The sequence below is a fragment of the Nomascus leucogenys genome, chromosome 22a, assembly GCF_006542625.1.
Source record: "Nomascus leucogenys isolate Asia chromosome 22a, Asia_NLE_v1, whole genome shotgun sequence".
In the NCBI taxonomy this organism is placed as follows: Eukaryota; Metazoa; Chordata; class Mammalia; order Primates; family Hylobatidae; genus Nomascus; species Nomascus leucogenys.
Window position 1 is genome coordinate 9,506,143 of NC_044402.1, and position 21,941 is coordinate 9,528,083.

A 21,941-nucleotide genomic window follows, 5' to 3' on the forward strand; every position below is an offset into this window, starting at 1 on the left:
GCATATATGTACCACATTTTCTTTATCCATTCATCTGTTAATGGACGCTTAGGTTGCTTCCAAATCTTAGCTATTGTGAATATTGCTGCAGTAAACATGGGAGCGTGGATATCTCTTTGATAAACTGATTTCCTTCTTCGGGGACTATACCTAGCAGTGAGATTGCCGAATCATATAGTAGTTCTATGTTTAGTTTTTTTGAGGAACCTCCAAATTGTTCTCCATAGTGGGTGTAATAATTTACAATTCCACCAACAGTGTATGAGGGTTGCCTTTGCTCCATATCCTCTCCAGCATTTAATTGCCTGTCTTTTGGATAGAAGCCATTTTAACTGTGATGAGATGATATCTCATTATAGTTTTCATTTGTGTTTCTCCGATGGTCAGTGATGTTGAGCACCTTTTCACATGCCTGTTTGCCATTTGTATGTCTTCTTTTGAGGAATGTCTATTCAAATCATTTGCCCATTTCTTAGTAGGATTATTAGATTTTTTTCCTGTAGAGTTGTTTGAGCTCCTTATATGTTCTGATTAGTAATCCTGGGTCAGATAGATAGTTTGCAAATATTTTCTGCCATTCTGCGGGTTATCCCTTCACTTTGTTAATTGTGTCCTTTGCTGTGCAGAAGCATTTGTCCACTTTTGCTTTGATTGCCTGTACTTGTACAAGTCTCTGCTTGCTTTATACCTAGTGCCTAACACGTGTGTGGGCATATTTGACACCTTTGAATAAGTTCACAACTTTGTGTTCTTGTTCTTGTGATTCAGAATGAACCTGTTTTTTCTCCTTAGTGTCTCAATGAGATCTTGGAGTCAGCAGATGCACCCTTAGAAGTCACTGAAGGATTCATTCAGTCAATTTCCCTGTCAGTTCCATGGGGCTCTTTACTGCAGGATAATTGTGCACTGGAAGTGAGAGGATTAGAAATGGTCTTCCGGCCTAGACCTCGCCCAGGTTGGTGTGTTGTATGTTTCTGTTTTGTGTGTTTCTATTTTTATTCTTCAGAGACTGGGAAAGTAACCTGATTACATTAAATTTAGTATTTTTGCTTTGTATTTGTGAAATTTTCAGTTGATAATACATTACGACTTGGCTCTTTGTAGAATGTGCATGTTTACACATTTAGAGTTGTTTCTTTCCCCGATTATTCACAGAAACTTTAGTATACAGATTATTTGGTTTATTTAATTATTTGTTATCAGTTATCTAAAATGAGGCTTGGGTTTTAAAGATCAAAAAGTATTGTGCCAGAAAGCAAGGAAGAATGCTCAAAGATTGATGGAGAAATGTTAAAGGGACACGGGATTGGGTGTCAGGGGGCTTCCCTTGGCCAAATTTGGGAAAATTTGAGTATTACAAAGAATGATGACAATAATGGTTTGTAACACATGAAATAAAAGATCTCTAGGACTATACTGATACAGATAAATAAGTATGTAAGGTAGACAGGGAGAAGGAATGCTCTTCTTTATAGCAGAATAGCTACTTATAAATATAGAAAAAATGATAGAATTAGATAGAATTGACAGTCTAGGTGACAGGTATGTTGGTATGCAATGACAGAATTGTAATCCCAAGTGCTGCCCAAAACATGAAAGTTTATATTATATTTAGTAGAATTAAAGTGAAACTCTGTATTTTGAAAACCGATAATGCATGCATGGAAATTGTCTTTAGTAATCTGGCATTTAATTTACAAGAATATTCTATCTTTTAACCATGATGAGTGGATATAATATTTTTCTATGGGAAGGCAAACTTTCAAATATTTTTCTCTTTAAAGCATTCCATTAGAAAGACTTTTAAATTCCATTTTGGAAGGCAGTAATTCTTGCAATCTCTGTCACTTTGCTTTGAATAATGTAGGGAGGTGTGGGGAGAATTTTCTCATGAGGGAAGATCTGGAAATGATTTTTCGCATCTCATATGCTTCCTCCTCCAAGGATGCTCTTTTATTTTATCTCCATATATACTAATTTCCAAAGCCTGTATCATCTACTACTTCTGCCACATTTCCTGTTAATTTTCTCAGCTAGAAGGAAATAATTAACTAAAGAAGAATTAACCTCTTCTTTTAGCTTTCATAATGTTTTCTGTTGACATTCAATAGTTGTCTACTAATCATATCTTATTTCTTTAACTATATAGTAGGTTCTCTGAGGGCAGAATTTACTATTATTTTTTCTACTTTCAACAGCAGGGTTAGTAAACTATAACCTCAGGCCAAATTGGTCCTGTCATCTGTTTTTGTTAATAAAGTTGTATTGGAACACAGCCATGCTTATTTGTTTATTTACTTTAATGGCTGTTTTGTGCTACAATATGAGAGTTGAGAAGTTGTGATACAGACCATATGGCCCACAAAATGTAAAATATTTACTGTCTGACCCTTTACAGAAAAAGTTTGTCAACTCCTGCTTATAATATTTAGAACAGTTCCATGCATCTGTAGGATACCCATTAAGTATTTGTTGAATGAATACATGAATTGATATTTGGTAAAATATAACATGTTATGAGAGCACATTCTCTGGACTTTTTTCTGTGATCTTTTTTTCCTTCTTGGTTATTATAAGGTGATTTTAAATCTCAAGAGTACTTTCTAGAATATTGTTTACCTGGGTAACACCATGATGTTAAAAATCTCTTAAAGGATTAAGAATTTATCTATTTGAAATGTATTATTTTAAGAACTGGCATTATTGTAACTCTGATAAATTATTTAGGATTAATTTATATTTTCCACAGCAACTGGTTCTGAGCCTATGTATTGGTCAAGTTTTATGACCAGCAGTATGCAATTGGCAAAAGAATGTCTTAGCCAGAAACTAACAGATGAACAAGGAGAAGGATCCCAGCCTTTTGAAGGACTTGAAAAGTTTGCTGAAACCATTGAAACAGGTTTGGTGTTACTGAGAATTTTCAAAACTTTAGATTTGATTTAGTAGTTTCGTACCTTCATGTAATAAGCTTTGTATAAGGCAAATCCATTGGAATGGATTTTTAAAAGAATTACTGTTCCCACTTCAGAACTGTAGAATTGAGGTGTGTTAAATATTCCATTTAATTGCATGTTTTTTTTTTTGTACCTTAGTTTCTCCATTTATTATGCTTGCATAGTGAATGGATTAGAATACAACAGATAGTGTTAGTCATTGTCCCAAGCATCTGTTGAGATGTAGCATGGTTAAGTGCTCAGTAAGGCAAAATATTTATTACAAAACTCAGGATTTAAGGATTTTAATGGAAAGAAATTCAGCTTCTTTATTTTGTAAACAAAAGTTCTTATCAAACTAGTACTTATTTATTTTTTTGGAGGTTTTTATTTAGTATATATGTGGTCTCTTACGTTGACAATTACTTGTTTACTTTAGTACTAAGAAGAGTAAAAGTCACTTTTATAGATACTGTTTTGAGAATTGAACATGTGCCAGAAAATTCCAAAACTGGAACTGCACTTGAAATTCGAATAGAAAGGTAAGAATTCTTATGTCTAAAAATAAATGACCCTATTGTAACTCTTATATTACATTTTCAGGGAGGTTTTGGAGATTAGAGCTAATGATATGAAAATATTGCATAATTTCAGAGTAAAGTGCTGCTCTTCAAGTTATTTGCTAATTTTATTATTCTAATTCCATTATTGAAAACTTGAAAGTGCCAGTTGGGGTAGAATTATATATAATACCATGTTGAATTTAAAGCAAGTTACTCTGTTTTAGTTAATATCAAATCAGAATAATAAGCATTTGAGTGCCACTAAATTTAAGGCATTCCTGTGGGGAAGTTTCAGTTTTTTCATATTAACAATGCAATATTTAGGCATATTTCATTAACGTGAAAAACATTTTTGTTTTGCTGTGCTTAATCTAAGTGCTGCTTTAGTGAGAAAGGCTAAGGCCACTGTTTTGAGGATCTTCTAAGGATTATTTTAAGGTTAATATGTGCAATATTTACTTAAAAAAATATAAGTACGTTGCTTTTAGTTTTTTGCATATGCCCACTTGAAGCCCTTATACATAGCTGTAAAGCAAGGTTAATTTACATACATACACCTAAGCATTGATTTGAGGGGGTAACTGGTCACCCGTGTGTTAATGCTGTATGAACTGTCAACAGAAATGAGCAGGATGAAGCGTGTACACTGCATGAGCACCAGAGACACTTCGTACGTGGATCTGCTGGGGGTCTCTACTGAATTTTAAGCAGCTGTGTTAATGATTTCTGTCTTTCACAAAACACCTATTAGTAAAACAGTTATTGTTAGCAGATCTTTGGAATAAGGGTCCATTGCCTTAAATAGTAGATTTTTAAAAATCTAAAATTTCATGCATTTAGAACCACATTATGTGTTTTGTTTAAACTGAAAATTAGTCACATATAGGAATTCAAGAAATGTCATTTGTGACTTGGAGCCAAATGCTGTCACACTGTTACCAAGAGATGTTTTGTGGGGGAGTACAGGAATTGTTTTCCTTAAAACTAACTTAAGGGAGTTATTAATTTTTTTTCTCTCAATTTAAGCCTCATAAAGTTACCTTTTTGGAGTTAAGAGCTCTTCATGAAAATATTTACAGTAGTAAAGCACGGTGAGACTGACCATATTATAGGCATATTCTAAGAAGTGCTAACACTTGAAAAAACCCTTTAACTTAAAAAAGCTATGTGCGTTTCTTATTGTAAATAGGTTTTCCTAGGAGCCTTTTGTAAATGCTTTTTAAAAAAAATTTCAGAACTCTGTACTGTGATGAAACTGCTGACGAATCCTCAGGAATTAATGTGCATCAACCCACTGCTTTTGCTCACAAGTTACTTCAGCTCTCTGGAGTGTCTCTCTTCTGGGATGAGTTTTCTGCATCAGCAAAATCTTCCCCAGTGTGTTCAACTGCACCACTGGTAAGAAAAACAAAATGGGCTGGGCGCGGTGGCTCACGCCTGGAATCCCAGCACTTTGGGAGGCAGAGGTGGGCGGATCACGAGGTCAGGAGATCGAGACCATCCTGGCTAACACAGTGAAACCCCATCTCTACTAAAAATACAAGAAATTAGCCGGGCGTGGTGGCGGGCGCCTGTAGTCCCAGCTACTCAGGAGGCTGAGGCAGGAGAATGGCGTGAACCCGGGAGGTAGAGCTTGCAGTGAGCCGAGATCGTGCCACTGCACTCCAGCCTGGGCAACAGAGCGAGACTCTGTCTCAAAACAAAAAAAAAAAAAAAAAGAAAAGAAAAACACCCTAAAAACCATAATCATAGATTTTTTAAAAGGTTTAAATGGGGGCTATTAAGTTTTGCTAGGATATATAATATGTCTTAATGAATCTCTGTCTTGAGATTTAATGCAAATATTCAGTAATGGTAATATATATTTCAGAGATTTGAAAATACTAATATTTATATTCCTACCAGTGTGCTGTGTATTAGTTTGAAAGAGAAATGTTGGGTACTGTATCTTGGGGTAAAATGGTGTAGAAGTTGAGTATCTCTTATTCAAAATGCTGGAACTGTGCTTCAGATTTTTGAATATTTTTATAGACATAATGAGGTATCTTGGGGATGGGACCCAAGTCTAAATACAAAACTCATTTATGGTTTTTTTTTTTTTTTTGGAGAGAGTCTCTTGTCGCTCAGGCTGATGTGCAGTGGTGCAATCTCGACTCACTGCAACCTCCGCCTCCTGGGTTCAAGGGATTCTCCTGCCTCAGCCTCCTGAGTAGCTGGGATTACAGGCACGTGCTATCATGCCTGGCTAATTTTTGTATTTTTAGTGGAGACAGGGTTTCGCGACATTGGCCAGGCTGGTCTTGAACTCCTGACCTCAGGCAATCCACCAGCTTCGGCCTCCCAAAGTGCTGGGATTACAGGCATGAGCCACCACGTCTGGCCCATTTATGTTTCATATATGCCTTATACACATAGCCTGAAGGTAATTTTATACAATATTTTCAATAATTTTGTGCATGAAACAAATATTTGACTGCAGCTCATCACGTGAGGTCAGGTGTATTTTCCTGACCTTGTGGGAGTGTCATGTTGGCACTCAAAAAGTTTTGGATTTTGGAGCATTTTGGATTTTGGGTTTTTGGTTTACAGATGTTTAGTCTATATGAACGTCTAATTTTTTTTTTTTTTTTACAATAAAAACAGAGGAAATTAAGCAGTGTTCAAATTTACCTTACACAGGGACTGTATTGATGAAACTTTATTCTACAAATCATCTCTTTAAAAAGCTTTATAATTAAGGAACTCTGTTAAATCCCTTCCAAGAGGAGAGTCCTTTTATGTCAGTCACTGTATAATTTGCCTTTTTTGTTATTTTACAAATCAGATTTTCTTAATTATACAGTGCCCATTAGGTTTTCTTACTGCTGTAACTTGAACAGATACTGTGCCTTTTTTCATGAAGTCCTTTTTCATGACTTGCTTTTATTACCAGTGGACTGTGCTAACATATTACTGTGTTTCATTTTAGCTATACGATACTGGTTTGTCCATTGTAACGTCATACAGTTTTACATGTCAAATATTTTTTTTCTTCTTAAGTTGACATTTCTATTTTACATTTCATTTTATTTATATGAAAGTATTTTAAATAATTATTTTTGTCACTTTATTGTAGGAAACTGAGCCAAAGCTGTCACCTAGCTGGAACCCCAAAATTGTTTATGAGCCACACCCACAGCTAACTAGAAATTTACCAGAGATAGCACCTTCTGACCCAGTGCAAATTGGAGGGTTAGTTGGTAGGTTGGAGTTGAGTCTCACGTTGAAACAGAATGAAGTGCTTCCTGGAGCTAAGGTCAGTGTTCGTTTCACTTTCTATAGTAAACCCAAAATAAAAGTACAAGTATTCTTTATTCTATGCAGTGATTCACTGATTGATTACTGCAGATTATCCTATAACTAGTGTACCGCTGTCACCGAGTTAGCATTTTTACTCTCAGTTGATGCTTCTATCCCAGGCCACAAAATTAAATTTATGTGAGGACTACCTTTGCCCTACTGTTGCAGCTCATGTTTTATAAAGAGCTGCCTTCTACACTCACTCTCCCCTATTCTGACAATTTGAAACTGACAAACCTCTCTTTTTGGTATTAAACATGGTTTCATTAGTTCAGATAACTAGGGATTTATTAAAAAAATTCTTTCTATTGTCATAAAATTAAGTTTAAAGGAAAAGAGACTTGGCAAGCAAGAAGTCTGTAGAAGATGTTTTTATAATTGTATGTGTGTAAAAATATCTACCCATCTATTTTGAACAGAATGACCATTTTTATATAGTTGTATAATATTTGTGAAAAGAGATAGACTTTTTCCATTGTCTCATAGCTTTAAAATTTTTTGACATAAAGTAAACCTATATAATATGTCTTCTTTCCTTTTTTTTTTTTTTGAGATTGGGTCTCCCTCTGTTGCCCAAGCTGGAGTGCAGTGACAAGATCTTGGCTCACTGCAGCCTCAACCTCCTGGGCTCAAGCAACCCTCCCGCCTCAGCCTTGCAAGTAGCTGGGGCTACAGGCACATGCCACCATGCCTGGCTAATTTTTGTATTATGTTTTTTGTAGAGACAGGTTCTCACTATGTTGCCCAGGCTGGTCTCGAACTCCTGGGCTGAAGCAGTCCTTGCTCAGCCTCCCAAAGTGTTGAGATTATAGGCATGAGCCACCTCACCAGGAGCCTTTACTATTTTTAAGTGTAAGTTAAGTGATAATCAGTATATTTATATTCTTTTTCCCTTCATTTTCCCACTGTTCCCAGCCTCTGGTAACCATCAGTCTACTCTTCATGAGTAGGGGAATCTTCATGAGATCCCTTTTTTAGCTCCTGCCTATGAGTGAGAACGTGCGTTGTCTTTTTGTGCTTGGCTTATGTCACTTAACATAATGGCTTCTAGTTCCATTCATGTTGTTACAAATGACAGGACTTCATTATTTTTTATGGCTTAATAATATTCCATTGTGCATATATACCACATTTTCTTTATCCATTCATCTGTTGATGGATATTTAGGATGAGTCCATATTTTGGTCCATATATGGGCCCATATATAGGATGAGTCCATGTATATATATCATATATATGATATATATTCACATATATGATATATGTGAATATATATCATATATATGATATATATTCATATATATGATATATGTGAATATATATCATATATTCACATATATCACATATATCACATGTATCATATATTCATATATATCATATATATTCACTATGTGAATAGTGGGCTGTAAACATGGCAGTGCAGCTATCTCTTCGGTATATTGCTTTCCTTTCTTGTGGGTATATACCTAATGTGGAATTGCTGAATCATATGGAAGTTCTATTTTTAGTTTTTGTTGTCCCTTTGTTTTCTTTTTTTCAAAAATTTCAGTAGTTTTTGGGATACAGGTGGTTTTTGGTTACATAGATGAGTTCTTTTGTGGTAAATTCTGAGATTTTAGTGTACTTGTCATCTGAGCAGTGTACACTATACTCAATATGTTGTCTTTTATCCCTCACCTCCCTCCTAACCTCCCCTCCTCCTGAGTCCCCGCAGTCCATTATATACCTCTGTATGTTTTGCATTCTCATAGCTTAGCTCCCACTTATAAGTGAGAACATATGGTATTTGGTTTTCCATTCCTGAGTTCCTTAACTTAGAATAATGGCCTCCAGTTCCATCCAAGTTGCTGCAAAAGACATTATTTTGTTCCTTTTTATGGCTGAGTAGTATTTCACTGTGTTTGTGTGTGTGTGTAAATATACATATATTTGTATATGGTGTATACATATGTGGTGTATATATGTATGTGGTGTGTATATATACCACATATATATACACGCACCACATACATATATACACCACACACATATATATGTGTAAATATATGTGTGTATATATATGTGTGTATATATATGTATACACACACACACACACACACACACACACAGTGGAATTGCTGGGTCGAATGGTAGATCTACTTTTAGTTCTTTAAGGAATTTCCATACTGCTTTCCATAGTAGTTGTACTAGTTTACATTCCTACCAGCAGTGTAAAAGTGTTCCTTTTTTACGACATCCATCCCAACATCTATTTTTTTTGACTTTTTAATTATGGCCATTCTTGCAGGAGTAAGGTGGTATCTCATTGTGTTTTTAATTTGCATTTTCCTGATGATTAGTGATGTTGAACACTTTTTCATGGTTGTTGGCTGTTTAAATATCTTCTTTGAGAAATACATAATCATGTCCCTTGCTCACTTTTTGATGGGATTATTTTTTTCTTGCCGATTTGTTTGAACTCCTTGTAGATTCTGGATATTAGTCCTTTGCTGGATGCATAGTTTACAGATATTTTCTCCTACTCTGTAGGTTGTCTGTTTACTCTGCTGATTATTTCTCTTGCTGCGCAGAAGCTTTTTAATTTAGTCAGGTCCTATTTATTTTTGTTTTCGTTGCATTTGCTGGGGTCTTAGTCATGAATTCTTTGTCTAAGCCAATGTCCAGAAGAGTTTTTCCAATGTTTTCTTATAGAATTTTTATGGTTTCAAGTCTTATATTTACATATTTGGTCCATCTTGAGTTGATTTTTGTATAGGGTGAGAGATGAGGATCCAGGTTCTTTCTTCCACATGTGGCTTGCCAGTTTTCCCAGCATCATTTATTGAATAGGGGGTGTTTTAACCAATTTATGGTTTTGCATTTGATGAAATTCAGCATCCCTTTATGATAAAAATCCTCAACAAAATAGGCACAGAAGGGACTTACCTCAAAGTAATAAACGACATATATAACAAACTTACAACCAACATCATACTGAATGGGGAAAAGTTGAAAGCATTCCCCCTGAGAACTGGAACAAGACGAGGATGCCCACTTTCACCACTGCTATTCAACATAGTACTGGAAGTCCTAGCCAGGGCAATCAGGCAAGAGAAAGAAATAAAGGACATCAAAATTGGAAAAGAGGAAGTCTAACTATAGTTGTTCACCGATGCTATGATCATATACCTAGACAACCCTGAAGACTCGTCAAAAAGGCTCCTAGATCTGGTCAATGAATTAAGTAAACTCCCAGGTTACAAAATCAGCATACACAAATCAGTAGCAGTGCTCACACCAACAGTGACCAAGCTAAGAATCAAATCAAGAACTCAATCCCTTTTACAACAGCTGCAAATAAAATAAAATACCTAGGCGTATACTTAACCAAGGAGCTGAAATCTCTCTACAAGTGGAAAACTACAAAACGCTGCTGAAAGAATAGATGACACAAACGAATGGAAACACATCCCATACTCATGGATGGAAATAATGCATATTATGAAAATGACCATACTGCCCACAACAATCCACATATTCAGTGCAATTCCCATCAAAATACTGTCATTTTTCACAGAACTAGAAAAAACAACCCTAAAATTCATATGGAACCAGAGAAGAGCCCACACAGCCAAAACAATACTAAACAAAAAGAACAAATCTGGGGTTATCACATTACTGGACTTTAAATTATACTACAAGGCTGTAGTTAGCAAAACAGTATGGTACTGGTATAAAAATAGGCACTTACTCCAATGGAACAGAATAGAGAACCCAGAATTAAAACTAAATGCATACAACTAACTGATCTTTGACAAAGCATACAAAAACATGTTTTTTAGTTTTCTGAGGAACCTTCATACTGTTCTCTGTAGTGGTTGTACTAATTTACATTCCCACCAAAAGCATATGAGGGTTCTCCTTCTCATAGCCTTGACACTGTATAAAGACACTGTATAATTACAACTGTATTTGCCTCTTAGGGAATCATATTGATCAGTCTTATGGAGAACCAGGAAACTTGCCTTTACTTAGTTAAAAATGTATTTGTCAAGCATTATTTTCACACCTCGAAAACAAATTTCCTACATAATCTCTATAAAATGTAGTTTTAATTAAGAAGATACCAGGATTTATTCATTTGTTTATTTACTGATCTCCCTAGTTGTAGATGTTCAGGTGACTACCGTATGCCAGCCACTTACCTGTCCCAGTTCTTCGGACAGATGCAAAGATGAATGGGATACAACCTTTGCCTTGGTAGAAGATACAGTAAGGGGTATGGAAATTGCTATGGGGACATAGAAGAGGGAGCCACTAAGTACGTGTCAATATACATAAAATGATTTTTCAGAGGATTGAAGAATCTCCGGAAATCCCTCCTTGGATTGGAACCTCTGACTAGAGTTGGAGGAGGAGGAAAATAGAAGGAAGACACTCCTATTACTGATTACTCAGGCCCCTTCTGTTTACTGCTCTGTCCTTCTTCAGATAGTGCAAAATCCTTTCACAATGTCAAAAGGCCCTTTACAAGTAACATGTTGGGATTGTTAGCAGAACAGATAGTCAAAGGATTATGTAAACTCTACAGGGAATCCTCTGCTGTGGTAACATCCTTGGGAAACTAATACTAATAATATGCTTATGTCTCTGGGGAATGCATTTGCCATGTCTGTAAGGAGGAAGCATAGCAATAATTTTATAGTTCTGTTTTGGTTAATTATATATAGTCCTCAACATTTGTATGCTTTTATATTTATGTAAACCCAAACTTTTGCACATGATGTGTTGATTTGTACAAATGTCTTTTATAATAAAACATTATGTATACATTTGTACAAATGTATAAATACATGTTACTTTTAGAGTTCTGTATATTAGGTGACAAATGAACATCTGGAAAAACTGCATAGTGGCATTGTGTGCCAGCCAATATTTAATACTTAGAGGTACTATCCTTGCCTATAGAGTAATTTTTGTGTAATGACTTGAGTATTTGAGTATAATTTGTTTTTATTTAATGCAAATGATGCTAAATGGAAAAAGACAAGTTCTGGATTTTAGTATTGAGAAACATAGATCTCATAAAATATAGTGTAGATAAAGATGGCATTAATTAGGGGTGCTGAAAATGTCAGGTCTTTAATCTCTTTCTGATGTATGTTAGCCTTAACTCTTTAACTGCGGATTCAAAATGTTATGAAAGATTTCATGTTTTTTTTTTTTTTTTTTAAGTTCTCAGAATAGTATTCCCTTGAGTAGTGTGTAAGTCTGTGTTTCATGTATTCAGTTTTAGCCTATGTTTTTAGGAATGCATTTTATTGAAAATTGGAGACTGCCTGTATTGAATTTAGAGATGTTTTGTTTCACTTACCATGTTACATTGAGTTGAAATTTGTTTTTTAGTTGTGTTCTTTTATATTTTCAAAAGAAAGTAGTAAGTACTTTGTTCTTTTTATGCCAAACTTAGAATGTACAAATAATGAAATATTTCTATGAAAATTTTAATTTCAATGAATTAGAAATGAAACTCTTTGATTGTCCATTCTAATGAAAGTCAGAGATTGTGCTTTCAGTACAACAATTGTGAAATTATAAAACAATTTTTAAATTTGGCATGTAGTTAGAAACACATTTTCTCTCTCCTCTCAGCCTTAGGTTGGCTCATGGCTTGGGATGTTGGTAGTCAGGAAGGTGCCCCATAAAATAAGCTGTCTGTGGGCAGAACAGGGGAGCCATGACATGGAAGGAGTGAGGGCTTTCCCTCCAGGTCAGCCTAGGTGAAAATCCAGCTCTGGATCTGCTACATGGGCCTTGTGCAATTCACTGAATCTTTGTGAACTCATTTCTTCACCTGTAAAACAGGAACAGTAATAAGAATTAGAGGAAATATATATAAAAGCACTTAGCATGGTACGCCAATGCGAAAATAAAAGTGATAATAATGATTAATTTTACTGGATTTCTTAGGTCATCGAAATTTCTCAATCATTATGTAGTTTATTTGTTTTTTTTTTTTTTAGAATCAGAAGGAATCCCTTTTTCTCCTGGGAAGTAGTCATTTTCTAGATATAAATGTTTTGTTAATTCTATTATTTTTCAGTTGCAAAATGACATAAAAATAATAGGAGTCAGTGTTAAGAGGAGGTGAATGAAAAGTAAGGCAAGGATATTCTGATTTTTAGAATGTAATATAGAGAATAAAGTAATTGCTTTTGTCAGAGTATTCAGGAATCATCAAAAGAGTGGGATGGAGCTTTTATTTCTAGATGGAAAAGTGGGCAAAGAGTTGGAAAAGAGAAAGGAAGTCCACCTAAGCACCATCTTCTGTCCACATTTCTGTAGTGGCGTCCCCTCGCATGCAGAGGAGGCTTTATAGACCGCAGTAGGTACGGGGAGGGCACAGTGTTGGTGGAGAAGGTCCTTACATGCTCTGCTAGAGTATGATTGGTAGTGTACTTAAGAAAGCCAACTTTATTTGTTCTTGATGTGAATCAGACTTTAAGGATTATGATTTCAGTCTTTTGAAAGTCGATGAATACTGTGCTCTTGCTACCTTAATATTCATCCTTGGAGACTATGTCTTAAGTCCTCCTCAAATACTTCTAAGTATTCAGAAGACTTGAAGAGACAAAAAGTATAACATTGGACTTGTCAGCATGGAATTTCTCAGGAGGATTTTTCCTTGTAGAACAACAGTTTGGTGGCCTTTAAATCTTTTCATTTAGATGGTGTGAATTAGTAGAGAGAGTCTCAGATGAAGGACTCCAAGACTAAAAACTCAGTATTCATCTCAGTTCATTAAAATATACTGACATTTATGGTGATAAGGTTATAAAGAATACTCCTCATGAATAGTTTTTTTTTTTTTTCCCTTAAGTTGGATGTTGATGGACAGATAGACTCTATTCATCTACTCCTGTCACCAAGACAGGTGCACTTGCTTTTGGATATGTTGGCAGCTATTGCTGGACCAGGCAAGTATAATTCTGTTATTATGTATACTTGTTACTTTTTTAAATTTTAAAAAACTTTAAAATATGTATGTACATGTAGGAAAGTCTATTATTTTTGAATATATGAATTGAAAGAAGCAAATAAGAATCTTAAACAGTAAAATTTGATTGGGTGTTTTGAATTGTGTTACCGTGGGACATAGTCACATTCAGATTATGTGTGTCACATTCTTAACTTTTCTAAAATTGTTCTGACTTCTTTGGTTGGGGATAGTACTTCATACAACCGAGAAAGTATAATTCTTGAACACAGTAAGTGGTACACATTTGAAAATATTTTCAATGGCTTCTATCAGAGATAAGATTTTGGGATTCCTGGCTAGTTGCTTAAAGCTATTGCTTAGAGCTCTGACTCATTAAATAGCAGTGGTTTTGCACTGTGGTGTTAAGTTGCCATTGTTGTTCCATAAATGGGTTTTGGGAAAGAAATGCTTAATTAAACTCCAAATTTAATTACTGTTTTGGTTTCCTTTTGTATGCTTATAGAAAATTCTAGCAAAATAGGGTTAGCTAATAAAGATAGGAAAAATCGACCCATGCAGCAGGAAGACGAGTATCGAATTCAGATGGAATTAAACCGGTATTATTTGAGAAAAGATTCCCTCTCTGTGGGTGTATCTTCAGAGCAAAGCTTTTATGAGACAGAAACAGCTCGTACACCTTCTAGCCGTGGTAAGCAACTCAAACAGTTGAAACCAGAATCATATATTATAATCATAGATAAAATTACACTTAATTTTGGCTGCTGTGAACAGAAGTTTAGGAATGAAAGAACAAAAAAATCCACATTGTAAGAAATCCACAACTTTTAATTTATAATTAATCTAATCACAATATTATAGTAATGCACCAGCACATAGGTGCTATAGTGTATTTTTTTGATTTTGATTGTGTAGTTTTGTTTTGTAAATGATTTAGTCTAAGGAAAACCAATTTACAAAAATGTAAATTTATGTGAAAGTTAAATTAGGTAGCTATATATTTTGTCAAATTATTATGTGCTCATGTAATGATTTCCAGATTAAGAAACTACTAAACTACTAAAGTTTGATAAGGAAACTTTCCATTGATCTTTCCGTCAGTTATATGTAAATAATCATCTCTACCCAGCTTACTTTACATTTATAGGTGTTTCACAATGTATAAGTGCTAATAACATAAATAATATGGATCAATTTAAGTATGGAATGTTGGACAAAATAAGAAATCAAACCCTACTCAAAAAATTTTGGCCATAATAAACTTCATTTGCATGAGAGTAAAACAATTCCAAAAGAAGGAACTGAAATGTAAATGGGATTCCAAATAATATTTTTGGCTCTGAATAAAAGAAATAACTGTATCCAGATGAAACTAGAGGTTGCAATATGTTTATACTATTTTAAAATCTGATTTTAATTCCTAAACTGGCATATCACATTAAAAATATACCAGGTAATACTACATTTATATATTTAAAACAAAAGAAAACATGTTCATCAGTAGGATAGCTTCATTTTTTATTAATTTATATTGAGTTTTTACTATGCCATTAATATTTTGGATTCAAATAAATTACACCACTGGAAGTAACATAAAATTTGAGGCATCACTGTATCTCATATAATCTGAAGGAAGAGGATTGTATTAACGTATATTAACTTAAAAGACTTGAATTGGTGGGATTATAATACAAGTGACATAGTTTAATTCTCTCTAGAAGAAGAAGTATTCTTCTCCATGGCTGATATGGACATGTCTCATAGTCTCTCTTCTCTTCCACCCCTTGGGGACCCCCCAAACATGGACCTTGAGTTATCATTAACTAGTACATATACAAATACCCCAGCAGGATCTCCATTAAGTGCTACTGTGGTAAAGTATTACTTAATTTTTCTTCTAGACTGAAAAGTTGCTTCTAAAATTCCACACTTCATTCATGTGCTTAAAAAAAATCTTTTATAGCTTCAGCCCACTTGGGGAGAGTTCCTTGATCATCATAAAGAACAGCCAGTAAGAGGGTCAACATTTCCATCCAACCTAGTTCACCCAACATCTTTACAGAAGACACGTAAGTAAAAATAAGACATTTGTTGTTATAGTTTCCGCTGGAATTTTTTAAATGCCATTCTACTGGTGCTTTTCTTTCTTCTTTTTTTTTTTTTCTGGTCTTGGCCATTTACAAAGTTCAGAAAGCAAAATGAACCATTGTTAAACAATTCACTGTGAAGTGTTTTAGAATAGTTGCTCATTTATTGTATTCTTTGTGTATTTAAATACTTAAATATTTTTAGTTAAAAGTACACTGTACGTGTCATATTATTACTGCAGTTTAGGACCCTCCGTCAATCATGTGATTTTTGTTTCACTGTTTACATTTTCCTTGAAAGAGAACCTCAGGTTTCTTTTTTGCAAAATTTAATTGATATAGACCCAAGGCTTAAAGGAAAATTTGGTGAGCAGTTTTTGGTTAATCTTGAGTTTTCCAGTATGTTTTTATTAATATAAAAGCTTGGTTTGTACATTTACTGTTGTCACATACTCTTGTACTTTAGTACAAAAATCTTGGATATAAGATGCAGCAAGATAGCAGTTGATTTTACTTAAATTGTTTAATATCATTCAAACTGTTGTATGATCATCTGTTTTTTAAAGCTAATAAATGAGTAAATGTTTTATAATTTTAATAGTTTTATGTGTCAAATTTTATGTATATAATTTTAATACTTGTATTTCAGCTCTCCCATCTAGATCTGTTTCAGTGGATGAATCAAGGCCTGAACTTATTTTTAGACTAGCTGTGGGAACTTTTTCAATCTCTGTGCTTCACATTGATCCTTTATCTCCACCTGAAACGTCACAGAACCTTAATCCATTGACACCTATGGCAGTAGCTTTCTTTACTTGTATAGAAAAGATTGATCCAGCAAGATTTTCAACAGAAGATTTTAAATCTTTCCGAGCAGTGTTTGCAGAAGCTTGCTCACATGATCACCTTAGGTAAACTCTCACATATGTATTAATGATCCTTTAAACTTCCACATATGCTAATGATCCTTGAAAAAGAACCACATGTGGACTTTCATATCTGCCTATCTGCATTTGTTTTTCTAATTCACATTTTATTTGTAAATGAATGGAATGAGTGAAGTTTTCTTGCAGTGCTGCAAAGATGTTTAGAATCTTTCATTCAGGTTATTTGGCATGCAGAATAACAGATCTAGATAATAGGAGTTTTCGAAGTGATCTCTTTAGTCCCCTGCCCAGCTCTTGTCAGGTTTCTTAAACCACATTTTTGCCTTCATCCCTATTGACACCATTGCAATCGTGGAAACAGTTCTTATTGTCACTGGCATTAGCAGAGATGACAGTGGTGATGAAAAATAAAATAATACTATTGGAACTGATCCATATGCCACTGGCCATGGGGTGGGAAACATTACCAAGGCTGATCCTGAAACTTGGATGCTATGTTTCAACTTCTGCTTAAGAAAAATCAAAGCTATCCAAATAGCCAGTGAGTGATCCTTTCATGGGTTGAGTCTTAATAGATGAGGAGATAATTGAACTTGTAATATAGTTGTTTTTTTTGTTTTGTTTTGTTTTTTGTTTTGAGACAGAATCTCACTCCATCGCCCAGGCTAGAGTGCAGTGGCGCAATCTTAGCTCACTGCAACCTCTGCCTCTCAGGTTCAAGCTATTCTGCAGCCTCAGCTTCCTGAGTAGCTGGGATTACAGGCATGTGCCACCAAGCCCGGCTAGTTTTTGTATCTTTAGTAGAGATGGGCTTTCACCATGTTGGCCAGGCTAGTCTCGAACTCCTGCCCTCAGGTGATCCACCTGCCTCGGCCTCCCAAAGTGCTGGGATTACAGGCGTGAGCCACTGCGCCCAGCCTTTGGTATTGTTAACATGCAAACTCTGTTTTACAATTTTAATGTGAAGGTGATTTATAAATTGTTGAATGACGTCTTATACAGTGGTTTAAACATATCATATATTAGTACTTTTAGGAAATACTTTAGGCTTTTATTTAATCTTTTTAACTTTATTTTAGAGTATGAAAATTGATATGAAAAGTAGTTTTACACCTAATACAAGAAAAACTCTAGAGGTTAGGATTATAGTATTTGTAATCAAACTGTAAAAACATTTTGTTTTCTTTCACCCCCTCTTTTTTTTCCTTGTATTTTTAAGAGAGACGGGGTTTCACCATATTGGCCAGGCTGGTCTCGAACTCCTGACCTCAGGTGATCTGCCCACCTTGTCCTCCTAAAGTGCTGGGATCGCAGGCATGAGCCACTATGCCTGCACTTTTTTTTTCCCCCCATTTTTGACAAAGTTTAAAATATCTGCCAGTAGGAAAATAGAACAAAAGCGACAGAAAATAGAGGTAGACCTCATTTGGTCCTCACCGACTAAAGTTTTTGAAATATTGCATAATGTTTTTAGATAATTTTAAGAGACTATTTCATATATTTTACAGATCTGAAAGATTTTACCTTTGCAATGTAAATTTTTTTTTTTTTTTGAGACAGAGTCTCGCTCTGTCACCCAGGCTGGAGTGCAGTGGCACAATCTCGGCTCATTGCAAGCTCTGCCTCCCAGGTTCACGCCATTCTCCTGCCTCAGCCTCTCCAAGTAGCTGGGACTACAGGCGCCTGCCACCACGCCCGGCTAATTTTTTTGTATGTTTAGTAGAGACAGGGTTTCATCGTGGTCTCGATCTCCCGACCTCGTGATCCGCCTGCCTCGGCCTCCCAAAGTGCTAGGATTACAAGCGTGAGCCACCGCACCCAGCCTGCAATGTAAATTTTTAAATGTGGAAGAGGAAGGGCAGTGTTGGGAAATAAATAGATCCTGGAAAATTTCCCATCAACAGAACTGATTTTTTATCTTAAGGACAGAGAAATTTGAAGCAATCTTTCTGGTTAATTTCCTTAGGAGTATTAATTATTGATAACAACTTGAACTTGTCAGACTAGGTGGATGGCTGTTATATGTTAACACTAATAATCTTAAATGGTGCATTTTTTATATAGATTTATAGGTACTGGCATTAAAATATCCTATGAACAAAGACAAAGATCAGCTTCCCGGTATTTTAGTACTGATATGTCCATTGGGCAAATGGAATTTTTGGAGTGCCTATTTCCAACTGATTTTCATTCTGTTCCTCCTCACTATACAGAGGTAAATGTTGAATACTTTTTCTTTAAGATTGTTTTTTAAATCTACCTTGCTTTTTAATAATTGTATGAGGCAATGATTTTCTTTAAAAATGTATAGAAAGTCATAGGAATATGGTCATTTTCTTTTTGCATTTGTGTTCTATAGAAACATTTTTAAGAATGTCACTCAACATCGTTATAAGGATCTGTTAGAATTTTAAATTAGAGTTGACTTGTTTAGGAGTGACAGGTGGGTTATGAGAGAAATGACTTCATTTCTTTTTTTTTTTTTTTTGACTTCATTTCACTCATGTTCAAAGCACTCTTCATTTCAGAAGAATTTGATTATTGAACAAATAATTATTAAATGCCTGCTGTGTGCTAAGCACTGTTCAAGACAAGTTAAATGTCTTGTGTTCATTTACCATTATTCTGATATTTTTCCTAATGTAAAAGTGTGACCTAAAGAAACTTTAGAAAACTGTCAAAGTTACGTTCATTGCTGTTGCTTTGACCCTTTATACTGTTTTATTTCAAAAACACTTTCTTGGAAATGAATTTATTTGAATCCTCACCTACATTTTACAGCTGAGATATCACATGAGTTAACTAACTTGTCTAAGGTTCACATTGCTAGTAATTGACAAAAATGAAACTTAAAACCAGATTTCTGACTTCAGAAAGCCTTTCTCATTATTACATCAGCATCTCTGTAAATTCTTGTGATTACTACATTTAATTTATCTTCATCTTTACTTTTAAGCTTTTAACGTTCCATTCCAAAGAAGAAACTGGTTCCCATTCCCCTGTGTGTCTTCAGCTTCATTATAAGCATTCTGAGAATAGAGGGCCCCAGGTAAGAGATCTTTTTCTATAATTGCCGCCTGTAAATTTTCATCTGATACATATTTTGTCACAATTATAAGGTTTTAACCCAATTATATAGTAGTTTTTAGTGATTGTATTAATGTCTTTTTATTTTTAAAAGGGTAATCAAGCAAGACTTAGTTCAGTTCCTCAGAAGGCAGAATTGCAAATTAAATTAAATCCAGTGTGTTGTGAGCTGGATATCAGTATTGTGGACAGATTAAATTCCTTGCTTCAACCACAGAAACTTGCCACAGTAGAGATGATGGCATCCCACATGTATACTTCATATAATAAACATATTAGTCTGGTAAGTATTCAAAAGCTGCAAATACTAATCATAATTATGGTTAGCTAATAGGGTTATTGAGATAATTTCTGAACTTAAGTATTTTTAATAGATTAAACAGTATGTATTACTAAAACAGCATTATTTGTAATAATAAAAAAAGGAGACATCTTTTATGTCTAGATAGTAGACTAGCTAAATAAGTTTTGAGACACACTGAATGAAATGTTATGTGGTCATTTAAAATGATGGTTATGGCCGGGCGTGGCGGCTCACACCTGTAATCCCAACACTTTAGGAGGCTGAGGTGGGAGGATTACTTGAGCCCAGCCTGGCCAACATGGTGAAACTCTGTCTGTACTAAAAATACAAAAATTAGCTGGGCATGGTGGCACACACCTGTAATCTCAGCTACTCAGGAGGCTGAGGCATGGGAATAGCTTGAACCCAGGAGGCGGAGGTTGCAGTGAGATCGCATCACTGCACTTCAGCCTGGGTGACAGAGTGAGACTCTGTCTCAAAAAAAGAAAAAGTAAAAGAAAATGGTGGTTATGAAGATGGTATAACAACATGAAGAAGGTTTATCAAGGATTAAATGAAAAAGTAGAATATATTGCTTTACATAAACTTGTCACACCTGTGTAAATAAAATCGATGTATAGAAAAAGAATGGCTAGAAATATGCCAGTCAGTAGCATTGTTTATATTACAGTGGAATTAGGTTTCCTTTACTTTTCATGTCTATCTGAATTTTTATAAGCTGTGATTATAATGTCTTTATAAAATTTTATCTATTTATACATTTGATAAATTGAACTACCTAAAACATGAAGCCCGAACAATATGGGATATACTTTTGAAAATAATCTATTGAACATCACATTATATCACTTTTACTTGGATCTGGTGCCTAGGGTCTTTTCTAAGCAAATTAAATCAGTCAGGTTTGCAAGAAGTCTGTTAGGAATTTTGGGGCCAGAGGACCAGGATCAGATGGAGATAACCTTAGTTAAAAAGAAAAGGAAAAAGATATTTTATTTTTCTACTGCTTTGCTTTTCTCTTAGTATTGAGTATTCACATCAAATTAGCATTATTTATTATTATTATTATTATTATTATTATTATGTTATTGAGATGGACATCCGTTGCCCAGACTGCAGTGCTGTGGTACGGTATCAGCTCACTTCAGTCTTGACCCCCTTGGCTTAAGTGATCCTTCTACCTCAGCCCCCCAGATAGTTGGGGCTACGTGCATGTGCCACCACACCGGTTAAGTTTTTATATTTTGTCTCCCTGTGTTTCCCAGGCTGGGCATTCTTTATTTGTTATTGTTATCAATTGCTAGTTATTTTAGTTTCTGTGGGGTAGTCTGTATATTAGCTGTTAACTATATATGCAATCGGATGATGGTTTAATCTGTTGGGTTATTTTTGCCTGAGAGTGGTGGTTAGTATTAGCAAATCAAATGGGGAGAGTTAGAATAGATTTGTTGAAAATCCAAGTCTGGATGGGTGTGGTGGCTTGCACCCATAGTCCCAGCAACTCAGGAGGCTGAAGCAGGAGGATTGCTTGAGCCCAGGAGTTTGAGACCAGCCTGGGTGATACAGCAAGACCTGTTTCAAAAAAACAAACACAAAATTTGTAAGTCTGGCATATGAAGGGAGTTTTCTAATCATGGAGGTTAGAAATTGATTGAAGAAACTGAGGAATGTTACAACGTAGAGTGGAATAAAGCTTTTTTAGTTTCAATATATTTTAGAGAAAAAATAGAAATAGGTTTCTGTTTGAATGGGATGTTCTTTG

General features: G+C 35.0%; 1 protein-coding gene across 2 annotated transcripts in view; it reads left to right on the plus strand.

Moving 5' to 3' along the window:
• ATG2B (autophagy related 2B) overlaps positions 1-21,941 on the plus strand; it is an 83,078-nt gene that overhangs the window by 15,475 nt on the left and 45,662 nt on the right. The window contains exons 2-14 of one of the 2 annotated variants that reach the window (XM_003275361.3): positions 793-955; positions 2,750-2,902; positions 3,376-3,478; positions 4,735-4,897; positions 6,615-6,794; positions 13,698-13,794; positions 14,320-14,505; positions 15,533-15,687; positions 15,778-15,883; positions 16,551-16,812; positions 18,853-19,003; positions 19,745-19,837; positions 19,970-20,158. In XM_003275361.3, coding sequence (XP_003275409.2) covers positions 793-955; positions 2,750-2,902; positions 3,376-3,478; positions 4,735-4,897; positions 6,615-6,794; positions 13,698-13,794; positions 14,320-14,505; positions 15,533-15,687; positions 15,778-15,883; positions 16,551-16,812; positions 18,853-19,003; positions 19,745-19,837; positions 19,970-20,158 — 2,001 coding nt within the window. The remainder of the gene's footprint in view (positions 1-792; positions 956-2,749; positions 2,903-3,375; positions 3,479-4,734; positions 4,898-6,614; positions 6,795-13,697; positions 13,795-14,319; positions 14,506-15,532; positions 15,688-15,777; positions 15,884-16,550; positions 16,813-18,852; positions 19,004-19,744; positions 19,838-19,969; positions 20,159-21,941) is intronic. The other variant, XM_030802954.1, reaches the window with a different exon arrangement.